The following is a 12,273-nucleotide window of genomic DNA, read 5'->3' on the forward strand; positions in this document are numbered from 1 at the left end:
CGGTGAGTTAACACATTCTCCCCATGCTTAATGTCGGAGGAGTTTTCAATAAGTCCAAAGTTTTCCCAGTCATTAGATGCAGATTAACAGCTGTTGCAGAACCCGAGACCTCACGAGCTTATAAACTAATCCCTTTTTAAATCACCATCAAAACTCTCATAATTAATCTTCCATCTCTCATTTCTGATCATATATCACTAACTCCTTTCCTCTGCGACCCACCTCCTTAGCAGTTAGCACCTCTTTTCGTCCCCACAGAAAACATGGCCCGAGGCCGAGAATAAGCCCAAAAACAGAGAACGAGGAAGAAAAGCAAAATGCAGACTCGACTGGAGGTGTTTTTCTTCTGTTTCATTTGCTTTTCTCTTGTTTATGCGAAGGCAACTGCACCCGGTGCATCGATCGAGCAAGTGTCAGCCTTGTTATCGATAAAAGCGAGTCTCGTCGACCCGTTGGATTACCTTCGAGATTGGAAATGGCCGATCAATGGGAGTGTAAATAATCCCAGCCATTGCAAGTGGACTGGAGTTTGGTGCAACTCCAATGGCGCCGTTGAGAGGCTCGATCTCTCCTACATGAACCTCAGTGGCCGTGTCTCCGATGACATCCAAAGATTACCAAGTCTAGCAGTTGTCAACATTTGCTGCAATGGGTTCTCCTCGCCATTGCCAAAAACGGTATCCAATCTCACTCAGCTGAAGCATCTCGATGTCAGCCTGAATTCTTTCGTGGGTGAGTTTCCGGCAGGTCTTGGGAGGGCAGCAGGATTGACTAGTATCAACGCTTCAAGCAATAATTTCGTGGGCTTGTTTCCTGAAGACCTTGGGAATGCAACGTCACTTGAGAGCCTAGATTTCAGAGGGAGCTTCTTTCAAGGTTCAATTCCTACGTCTCTGAAGAATTTGCAGAAGCTTAAGTTTCTTGGTCTTTCCGGTAATAATTTCACTGGTAGAATACCACCAGAGCTTGGGCAGCTTTCATCTCTGGAGACTATCATTCTCGGATACAATGAGTTCGAAGGTGGAATTCCGGTGGAGTTTGGTAACCTCGCCAATCTTCGGTATCTTGATTTGGCATTCGGCAGTCTCAGTGGCGAGATTCCGGCTGAACTGGGGAGGCTAAAGCTACTGAATACAGTGTTCTTGTATAAGAACGAGTTTGAAGGCAGGATTCCACCCGAAATTGGAAACATTACATCCTTGGTGTTCTTGGATCTCTCGGATAATCTGTTTTCAGGTGCAATCCCGGCCGAGTTAGGAGAGTTGAAAAATCTTCAGCTATTGAACCTGATGTGCAACCACTTGACGGGTTCAGTTCCTAGAAAACTTGGTGAACTGACCAAGTTAGAGGTCCTTGAGCTATGGAACAATTCGTTGACAGGTATTTTGCCAGAGAGTCTCGGCCGGAACTCGCCATTGCAGTGGCTGGACGTATCGTCGAACTCGTTCTTCGGTGAGATCCCGGCTGGTTTGTGTGGTGGCCGTAATCTCACCAAACTCATTCTCTTCGACAATGCTTTCTCAGGTCCAATCCCCATTGGTTTAACGACATGCCTCTCATTAGTCCGAGTTCGTATGCAAAACAACTTCATTTCTGGGATAATTCCTCCTGGATTTGGCAAACTGGCCAAACTGCAACGTCTGGAGTTGGCAAACAATAGCCTCACCGGCGACATACCGGAAGACATTGCCTCTTCGACGTCTCTTTCGTTCATCGATCTCTCTCGTAACCGCCTCCAATCATCTCTTCCTTCCAGCATATTCACCATGCCCAATCTTCAGACTTTCATGGCCTCCAATAACAACTTGGAGAATGAGATTCCTGACCAGTTCCAGGACTGCCCATCGTTATCTGTGCTCGATTTATCGACAAATCATTTCACCGGCAACATTCCTTCAAGCATTGCGTCATGCCTGAAGCTGGTGAATTTGAACCTTCGGAACAACCGGCTTACAGGAGAAATCCCGAAAGCACTTGCAACCATGTCCACATTGGCCATTCTTGATCTATCCAACAATTCTCTGACTGGAGAGATACCATGGAATTTTGGAAGCTCACCAGCCTTAGAAACGTTCAATATTTCCTACAACAGGCTTCAAGGTCCTGTTCCCGCCAATGGGGTACTGAGGACTATAAACCCAGATGAACTCATAGGAAATGCTGGCCTGTGCGGAGGTGTTCTACCTCCATGTTCTCCGAGTGCTGCCATGGCATCTTCCAGGCAAAAGGTCCACATCAAACACATTGTTGCCGGGTGGCTCCTTGGAATTTCAGCTTTAATGGCTTTAGTTTTCGCAGTTTTTGCTGGACGATTGCTATACAAGAGATGGTACTTGTTTGGTAGCAGCTGCTTCCAAGACCAGTTCGACATGGGCAACGGAGAATGGCCATGGCGACTGATGGCCTTCCAGAGACTAAGCTTCACAAGTAGTGACATACTGGCCTGCATCAAGGAATCAAATGTGATCGGTATGGGCTCAACCGGGGTTGTCTACAAGGCGGAGATTCAACGCCCACACGCAGTTGTGGCAGTGAAGAAACTGTGGAGGTCGGCAACCGATATCGAAGCTGGAAGCAACGAAGATCTGGTGGGTGAAGTCAATCTCCTAGGGAAGCTACGACATCGAAACATCGTTCGATTGTTGGGTTATCTTCATAATGATTCCAGTGTGATGATGCTATACGAGTACATGCACAATGGCAACCTTGGGGAGGCTCTGCACGGGAAGCAAGCAGGGAGGCTGTTGGTCGACTGGGTGTCACGATACAGTGTAGCAGCGGGCGTGGCCCAAGGGCTCGCCTATCTGCACCATGACTGCCACCCACCCGTCATCCATCGAGATGTCAAGTCCAACAACATCCTGCTTGATGCAAACCTTGAAGCTCGGATTGCTGACTTTGGGTTGGCCAGAATGATGCTCCGGAAGAACGAGACTGTGTCGATGGTTGCTGGGTCGTACGGCTACATCGCACCAGGTGAATTGATCTTACCTAAAGTTGATTGTTTCATTTCACCAAACTATTTAACTGATTTGGGTTGTTTTTACAGAGCCTGATTAATTTATATATTTGGAAGTAACCGTTGCTCGGATCAGTACTGATGAGCAAGTTGGCTGTGGTGTGAATATAATAATTTAAGTATTTAAAAACAAGGATGGCTGTCTGTCATCACCTTACAATTTTAAGACAAACTAGGTGAATTATTGATACCCAGAATCAATGGATCTATCCTTGAGTAGATTTGCTCAGGCTTAAAGTCAATGTGACCCATTATTTTAAGCTTTTTTTAGTTCCTTCTGCCTTCCATTGGATGGTTGAGATCTGCTAATGGGTTTGGGATGAAGAACAGCTTAGTACTGCTTAATCAGTTGCAAATAGACTTACAGGAACATATATGGTAGTTTATTCACAAGTAGCAATTCTAAATTTGCATTTTTGTGTGACAGAATATGGATACACGCTGAAGGTAGATGAAAAGAGCGACATCTACAGCTATGGAGTTGTAATTATGGAGCTTATTACTGGAAGAAATCCATTGGACCCAGAGTTTGGAGAATCTGTGAACATAGTTGAGTGGGTTCGTGGAAAGATCAGAGACAATAAGCCCCTGGAAGAAACACTAGACCCCAGCATAGCGGGTCAGTGCAAGCATGTGCAAGAAGAGATGCTCCTCGTCCTTCGAATCGCACTCCTCTGCACTGCTAAGTTCCCAAAGGACAGACCTTCCATGAGAGATGTCATAACAATGCTGGGAGAGGCAAAGCCCAGGAGGAAAAGTAGCAGCAGCAACTCTATCAAAGAGAAACCAGTTTTTAGTCCCTCACCTGTAACAGGCCTTCTGTAGGAACAAAAATGTGTTCCCCTGGCCAATCTTTCTTTTTCTAATTCTTCTTTTGTATGTAATTTTTTTTTCTTGTCAAATTCTGTATCATGGTTCAAGATGGTTCTGTTCAGAGAAGGATGAATATATGGAAAATAGTTTTAGTTTTTTTCCATGATTATCAATAAAGCTCCATTTTTTTATGGGTTCAAGTTCTTAAAGTTTAAAGTTAGACTTGAGGCGAAGAATTAAAATCAGAGAACACAAATAATATTTGGGCGCAGTTATAATAGAAGAGTAAACTCTATCTTAGATAGAGTCCTAGATAACAACCAACAAGGATAACAAACAGATCTCATCTCATTAGGATGACAATTATCCTAAGGATGGAGTCCTAAGGATATACACAATTGGGTATACTAGATATACTCTAATACGCCCCCTCAAACTCCATGCTCATCATGAACATGGAGTTTGTCTCTCAAGAAGCAGAAGTGATCACCGGCAAGAGGCTTGGTGAGAATGTCAGCAACCTGATCTTTGGAAGAGATAAAACGGATAGTAAGCTGTCGTGCAAGAACCAGATCCCGGAGAAAATGGAAGTCAACCACAACATGCCAAGTCCAAGCACAGAACACAGGGTTGGCAGCAAGATAGATGGCACCAATGTTGTCACACCAAATTGTAGGTATCCCAGAGAGTGTAACTCCAAGATCTCGAAAGAGAGATGAAATCCAAAGCATCTTAGTGGCGGATGTGGCACAAGCACGAAATTTAGACTCGGTGCTGGAACGTGCAACTGTTGCTTGTTTGCAGAAGCTCCAAGCAATTAAATTAGGGCCTAAATAGATAGCAAAGCCTCCGGTAGATGTGCGATCATCTGGACACCCTGCCCAGTCAGCATCAGAAAAAGCATGAAGAGTAAGAGAGGTTGAGGATGTCCGTGAGAGGTTCAGACCATGCATAATGGTATGTTTAGGTAAAGCAAGATGCATTTCATAGATGCCCAGTGATCATTAGTAGGAGCCTTTAGGAACTAAGAAACTTTGCTTACTACAAACAAGAGGTACAGACAGGTGATTGCCACATACTAAACAGTGCCAACAATACTTCAATACTTGGTATGATCAACAAGAGGAGAACCATCATGTCGAGCGAGCTTGGGATGAACCTCCATAGGAGAGGAAATAGATTTTGTAGCATCCATGTGAGATTGATGCAGCAAATCAGTGATGTACTAGCGCTGACTAAAAAGACCCCATTAGAATGCTAAATAAGCTGAATACCAAGGAAAAAGGCAGCAGAACCTATATCCTTAAGAGAGAAATGGCAAGAGAGCTCCTGAATGAAGCTATGGATAGCACTTCGGGAGTTCCTAATAAGTAAGAAACCATCTACATAAATAAGTAGATAAAGAGTAATGTTCTTGGAACAGAACACAAAGAGAGAAGTATCAGTTGTAGAGGCTCTAAAACCCATATGTGCTAACTGGTGAGTGAGACGAGCATACCAAGCCCGTGGTACCTGTCGAAGTCCATATAGAGCTTTGTGCAATTTGCACACATGGGTCGACTTGGAGGGATCTTCAAACCCCTTGGGCTATTTGATATAGATATCCTCTCGAAGTACCCCATTCAAGAAACAATTATCAAAATCAATATGATGTATACACCACTAATTCATCATAGCAAGAGAGGTAATGGTACGGATGGTTACGGGTTTTACAACGGGCTAAAAGTAGCTATAAAGTCAACCCCGAGGATTTGAGTAAAACCTTGTGCTACCAATCGTGCCTTGTATCTGTCAATAGTATCATCTGCCTTTTGTTTTACCTTATAGACCCATTTGCTCCCTACCACATTCATGTTAGATGAGTAGGGAACAAGACTCCAAGTACCATTAGAAACAAGTGCATTAAATTCCCTAGTCATGGCATCACACCAATGAGTAGATTTGACTACTTCTGAATAACCAGAGGGTTCCATAGTATCATCTCAAGACTGAACTAATACTGATTGTGGTAAGGGATACCTGGTCGTGAGATGAGAACGGGGAGGAAGAGATCCATCCATGGAACGAGTGACCATAGGATGTTGGCAAGAATGCTAAGAAGCAACTTGGACTATTACAGCAAGAATATCCTGCATAGGACGGGTCCCACGAGGTTCGACTTCAGAAGAAGACATACCTATGGAGGAAGCTACCAAATGGTGAGGGCTGTCAGTCGGCGGTGGAAGATTTGAATTATCCTGTAACAGTGACTCAGAAGTTGGGGAATCTATAGTGGAAGCCAAAGGCGCAGCTGGAGGTGCAGGCGGCGGTTGCAAATAAACCTCAGTTGGCTGAACCGATTCGGTGGGAGCAGTCGCAAATTATCTTGGGAAATGATGTTCATCAAAGATAACATGTTTAGAGATGTATTCTTTCCCAGTTTCAAGGTGCAGACAACGATACCCTTTGTATTTGTTGCTATAGCCAAGAAAGATGCATTTCTGGGAACAAAAATCGAACTTGTGCCAATTGTATAGATGAAGCAAAGCAATGGATAGCAAGTACACCCAAAAATTTTGAGGAACCTATAATCTGGAGGGGAGACGAACAGAACTTCATATGGAGACTTGTGCCGGAGAGTAGCAGTAGGAAGTCGATTAATTAAGTAAACTACCGTAAAGGCGGAATTTGCGCAGAAGGAGAAATGGAGTGACAAGGAAGCCAATAGAGACAAGGTTGCTTCGATGACATGACAGTGTTTCCGTTTAGCATAACCGTTATGTTCATGTGTGTGAGTGCAGGTGAGTCGATGAGCAATGCCAGCGGACTCCAAGTAAGAAGAAAGTTTCCGATATTCTCCACCCTAATCAAATTGCAGAGCCTTGATTTTTGTATTAAATAGATTTTCAACATGACACTTAAAGGATAAAAATACATCAAAAACATCTGATTTCCATTGCAATAGAAATAACCAAGAAAATCTACTATAAGAATCAATGAAAATTACAATATCAAAACCCTACATTAGATAAAATTGTGGTTGGCCCCATACATCTAAAAATATCAAATCTAGTGGACAAGAAACAACTGAAGAAGACAAGAGGTAACCTATGACTCGTACTGACTTGACACGACTCACAAGGTAAATTAGAGCTGAAACAAAATTGACCTTCATAAGGTAGATTGAACCGAGTAACAACTTGCTTCACAATTCGCATGGTTGGATGCCCAAGACATTTGTGCCAATCATCAATAGTAGCACTTTCGCCAATCAATGTAGAAGACCGATTTGTATTGATTACCTTGCCCGGAAACTGATACAACCTACTAGTTCCTCGTAGCAGGATGTTCCCCATATAATTCTTCACAAGAAAATAATCACCATGAAATTAAAAAAATAATTTGTTATCCCGAGTAAATTTCTGAACAGATAACATATTTTTGGAGAGCTCTGGTAAATGAAAAATATTATTTAAAGAAAATTGACGAGTAGCAGTACGTAGAATTGAACCAATATTCTTAATTTCCAAACTTGAACCATTACCAACTTTGACTTGATCTGACCCACCATATTCAGATTGAGTTTACAGATTGTCGACATCATGTGTCATGTGATGTGTTGCACCACTATCCGGGTACTAGGTTGGACCGAGTGTAGACTGAGAGGGAGCAATATTGTTATTGTGGGCTACTGGTTCTGCCTCCTCATTCTTGTAGTTGAGATCATATCGCCGATGACATTTAATCACTACATGTCCTGGCTTATTGCACAATTGACAGACAATTGTATTTTCACGTCCTCTATCGCCATTATTCATGTGGTTTTCTGAAGAATCATGCCTCCTGCCTCTCCTGCGGGTGTTCCCGGAAGGGGAGTATTGATTATTAGCCATATTGGCCGCATGGGGTGAATCAACTGTGGTAGCATTCTATTCTAACCAACCCTCATGGCCAAGAAGAATGCCTAAAACATCATCAATATCGAGGTCCTCTATATCGGACCTATTAGTAATGGAAGTAACAACAGATTCATATTTGGATCCTAATCCAGCCAGTATATAAAGAATCAAGGCTATCGGCTATGGATTTAGCTTTTTGGACATATTCAGAAATAGACATACCTCCTTTTTTGAGACTTTGAAGTTGTCTTTTGTATTGCATCAGCCTGGACCATGAGTAATTTGCAAGGGATTTAGTCAAAGCGTTCCAGATGTTACGAGAAGATTGATGTTCTACAGCTTGAGTGAACATGTTCTCCATGAGCGATGCAACGATCCAGGATAAGATCAATTGATCTTTCTCAAACCACTCTATATGTGCTGGATTGAGAATCATCCAACTTCCATCTGTCGGATCTGGTATATACTGAGGAGGTGCAACAATAGAACCATCTATGTACCCCATTAGTATGTTGGTGTAGAGAACTAGCAGGAGTTGTGCCTTCCAAAGCAGGTAGTTGTCATTGGTGAGCTTGATAGGAAGATAATGAATCCCACTATGGGGAACTAAATTGGAACCTGGTATGTTGTTGGAGGCTGACACACCTGTTGATTGTTGTGACGTAGAACTAAAGCCGTTGGAAGCCATGGGATCAGCAGAGCTTTGATACCAAGTTAAAATCAGAGAACACAAATAATATTTGAGTGTAGTGAATTGGCCACTGGCCTTGAACTGTATTTATAATAGAAGAGTTCTACAAAGAGGAAACTCTATCTTAGATAGAGCCCTAGATAACAACCAACAAATATAACAAAGGGATTTCATCTCATTAGGATAACAATTATCCTAAACCTGTAAGGATAATTGTTATCCTAAGGATGGAGTCTTAAAGATATACATAACTGGGTATGCTGGGTATACTCTAATACGCAGAAAGATGCACATCAGTTAAGTGAGATTAATTTACAGAGATAATGATTGATCACCTCAGCCTATGGCTGGTAAACCTAAGCCGGGATAAAAATGCTAAATGGCAGCACTTGTACACAACCAGACTCTTAGGCCTGGTTTATTTGCAATCTAGTTTCCTATGCGTTGGTGCATAAGGAGGGACTATAAATGATTTGAGTAAAATAAAATATGGAGCAAAAAATGAAAGCAGGAGCAAGAGTGGACCAGAATTTGCATTCAAACCATCTTCTAGTGATTGTGATGTCCCAGCTTAACATTCACATAAAGAACATTCCCACATGATTAGGGTTGGGGCATATGAAAGAGATTTTCTCATTTAAATTAGTTGAAAAAAAAACTCAAGAGAAATTCTCATCTTCCAATGATCTGCATTTACTTGTTTAAGGCTCAGTTTGGAAGGAATACAAATACAAATATGTACAGTGTAAATACATATAAAATGATACAAAATATAAGGTTTTGCATTCTACATATTTGTATTTGTACTCCTTCCAAACTTAGCCTAAGGGAAACTGGGGTGGGGAAGAGCAGGATGCACATGAATCCCACTAGACATACCACACAGAGAGCCCGAGGTTCCATAGATTTTATCCCCAAGTGACCATCTCGACTACTGGATATCAATTGTAGAAAAATTGATCATTAAATAGTTTGGCTGTGTGGATAGTTACCAAATATGCTAAGAGACACAGTAGAGTAATAATAATATATCAGGTTTAAATGGCTAAATTGATTATTTTGGATATAAGTTCCTAAAATGGACTATGAACATGTGTTTCCCTTTTCAAATCAGAGGGTGAAATATATTATGGACCATAGCACTCCATGTATCTTGCATTGTGTGGGTAAGTTGCAGAGCTTGCACACTGAGCTTGTTATTACACCAAACTGTTTAGCTACTGGCCCAAAAGAACAGGAGGGTCAGCTATGAACTATCCTAAGTAAATCAACAGGGTTTCTCATGATGAGCCAAAACTTTATTTATTCCCCATCTGAGATGTAGGCTACCCCAATCAAGCATTCCATATAGATTGAACCTACAAATGGTTTATGAGGGTTTATTCCCCATCTGAGATGTAGGCTACCCCAATCAAACATTCCATATAGATTACTGGATGAACCTACAAATGGTTTATGAGGGTTTATCACATAAACCATTGTCCATTGGTTTTGGACATTGGTTTCCAATATACAAGGTTCATTTGTTAGATTAATGAGCTTGTTATTGATAATACAGGTTTAGGTTTAGTTCATGAGAAAAATATTGGGTCCTTGAATTCACAAGTAGATGAAGAATGTTACTCGCTTGATTAACCCAATTTGCCAGTTGATTTATATATTAAACCAAGGATCCAATAACTCTGTATTAGTCATGGAAGTGATGATGAGAAGCTGGCCAATGATGTCCCAATACTTGGTTAGCTTCTAGAATCCGTGCTATGAATCATTTATATGAAAGAGCTAATATGGATTCGGACATTAAAAGGAATATACACATATTGGAAAGCCATACAATGGGAATGTGCCCCCGAGGGATGGATCAAAGTCAATGCTGATGGAACTAGCAAAGGAAACCCAGGGAAAACAGAAAACAGGTGCAGGACTGTTGCGAGATAATCAAGGTCATTGGACAATGGTAGGCCGATTCTCAATTAGGGGTGTCAATGGATCAGTTTTGGGTTGGACTCTGTCTAAATCAGAATCCATTTGGACGGATTGGATGGACCAATAAGACATTGAATTTGGATGGACTGGATGGACCAATATGACATATTGGATTGGACCTGGTCCATCCATAATGAATTTATATTAGATTGAGCCAATATCTAGTCCATTGGTAGAAGATAAGAACATAGGTGTCTCTGGACTGGTCCAAAATTGTCCAGAACATTCATTGGACTGGAATGGACCAGGTCTATTTGTAATGGGCTCACATTGAACTGAATCGGATTGGACCAAATCCAGTCCAATTGGCACCCCTATTCTCAATTCAGGTGGGTACCACACTACCACCACCATTGAGATTGCAGAACTATGGCCAATCACACAAGGACTGGAACAAGCCTGGAGGCAAGGACACCATCACGTAAGGCTGTCAATAGACTGGATTTTAGTCCAACTCAACCCAGTATGAGTCCATTACAGATGGACCAGGTCCAATCCAATCCAATGAATACTTTGGACCATTCTGGACTGATCCAATTCAAAGTCTGGACTATCCAGTCTGACCCAGTCCAATATAAATCCATTACATAAGGACCAAATCCAATTCAATCCAATAAATACTTTGGTCCATTAAGTTTGGACTGCTCCAATTCAATGTCTTATTGGTCTGTGCAACCCGTTCAAATTGATTTTGATTTGCACAGGGCCAACCCAAACTCAGTCGATTGACATCCCTACTAACATGTCATCCTCGAATCTGACTCCAGGCGATCATGCTTCCAAGTCTAAGCAATTCAAAAGAAAGAAGCCCCAAACTGGAGAGAAACCCACATCTTTCAGAAGAACATGAAACATTTCCAAAGACCGGAGAGTCACACCACGCACATCTTTTAGAAATAAAGACTTTGTAGCCTTCAAAAAGAAGTTAAGACTTTGTAATAATAGTCAGTTGCTTAGCTTAATATAATATCGGTTCAGATCAATAAAAAGAAAGAAAAGAACAGAAAAGAAAAGTGATGATGAGAAGCGTAGGCAGTCAAAGATTGAAATTTGAAAATATTCCAAGGCATGCTTCTCTTAAACGGAGTTAAGATTTCCCGTCAAAAGAAGCTTCAGAGTTGCAGAAGATGTCCCCAAACAAATGGTACCTATCATGTTTTCCACTGTGATGGTGCTGGTCCCATTTTGAATGATAATTGTTCTACCTAAGGTCATGCATAAATATATAAAAAGAGTGAAATTTTGATGGTGGGCTGCTTTCAACTTTCATCAATGAAACGAGTAGATGGGAAGGTACCAAACAAAACTTGTCCCTTCGTTTAAAGTGAAGCATGAAAAGTTCAAGGAGACCTTTATTTCTGGGTTTGGGTTTCCCTGCCAGCAATGAAAGCCATGCGCCAGTAAAAGGAAAATTATATCAGAGGACAAGAAACCGTTGGCGGGGACCAAAGGAGTCAAGCACTAGAATTGATCTTTTTTTTTTCTGCAGACTTCAGGAGCTTCTTCATCAATACTGACAATGCTCAAGTTCCTAATTTAGAAATTGACCAACCTGCAAACTGCGAGGAGCTGGGCCCAGCATTCAGTGGTCGTACAATCAAGATATATTTCTTCTCAAGTTCTCATATCAACTGATGAGATTTGTACGCCGAAACAATCAAACCCAGACCATGAAAAAAACCCAGAATCAGAAGTTGCAGGCTCTGAATCCTGACCTAGTGAATTTTCTTAAAAAATTGCAGGCCCTGGATCCTGACAAAGGGGACACTAGTGCAATTAAAAAGGGTCAGTCTACTTTCATACAAAGGCTAACAGATCATAAAAATTGATCGATCCATGGTCACAGACCCACAGCTACAGTAAAGCAGCAAAGTCCAACCAAGAAT

The 12,273-nt window shown here is 41.7% G+C and overlaps 2 protein-coding genes across 2 annotated transcripts; one reads left to right on the plus strand and one right to left on the minus strand.

The window, feature by feature from the left end:
* Positions 1–217: 217 nt before the first annotated feature.
* LOC148878664 (uncharacterized) lies at positions 218–4,021 on the plus strand. Its single transcript, XM_088965488.1, has 2 exons — positions 218–2,976; positions 3,447–4,021. The coding sequence occupies exons 1-2, from the start codon at positions 318–320 to the stop codon at positions 3,842–3,844; spliced, it is 3,057 nt and encodes a 1,018-aa protein (XP_088821614.1). The 5' UTR covers positions 218–317; the 3' UTR covers positions 3,845–4,021.
* A 3,719-nt stretch (positions 4,022–7,740) lies between these two features.
* LOC148878665 (uncharacterized) lies at positions 7,741–8,398 on the minus strand. Its single transcript, XM_088973013.1, has 2 exons — positions 7,933–8,398; positions 7,741–7,853 (listed from the first exon to the last, which is right to left on the minus strand). The coding sequence occupies exons 1-2, from the start codon at positions 8,396–8,398 to the stop codon at positions 7,741–7,743; spliced, it is 579 nt and encodes a 192-aa protein (XP_088829139.1).
* Between the last annotated feature and the right edge of the window lie 3,875 nt (positions 8,399–12,273).

Source organism: Nelumbo lutea, chromosome 1, assembly GCF_056320005.1.
Source record: "Nelumbo lutea isolate HS-2025 chromosome 1, American lotus-T2T, whole genome shotgun sequence".
Taxonomy (NCBI): Eukaryota; Viridiplantae; Streptophyta; class Magnoliopsida; order Proteales; family Nelumbonaceae; genus Nelumbo; species Nelumbo lutea.

Coding starts and splice junctions, on each gene's coding strand:
- LOC148878665 (XM_088973013.1), bottom strand. CDS start 8,398: ATGGCTTCCAACGGCTTTAGTTCTACGTCACAACAATCAACAGGTGTG. Junction 7,854..7,932: donor TCAAAGTCTCAAAAAAGGAG/GTATGTCTATTT, acceptor TGGCTGGATTAG/GATCCAAATATGAATCTGTT.
- LOC148878664 (XM_088965488.1), top strand. CDS start 318: ATGCAGACTCGACTGGAGGTGTTTTTCTTCTGTTTCATTTGCTTTTCT. Junction 2,977..3,446: donor GTACGGCTACATCGCACCAG/GTGAATTGATCT, acceptor TTTGTGTGACAG/AATATGGATACACGCTGAAG.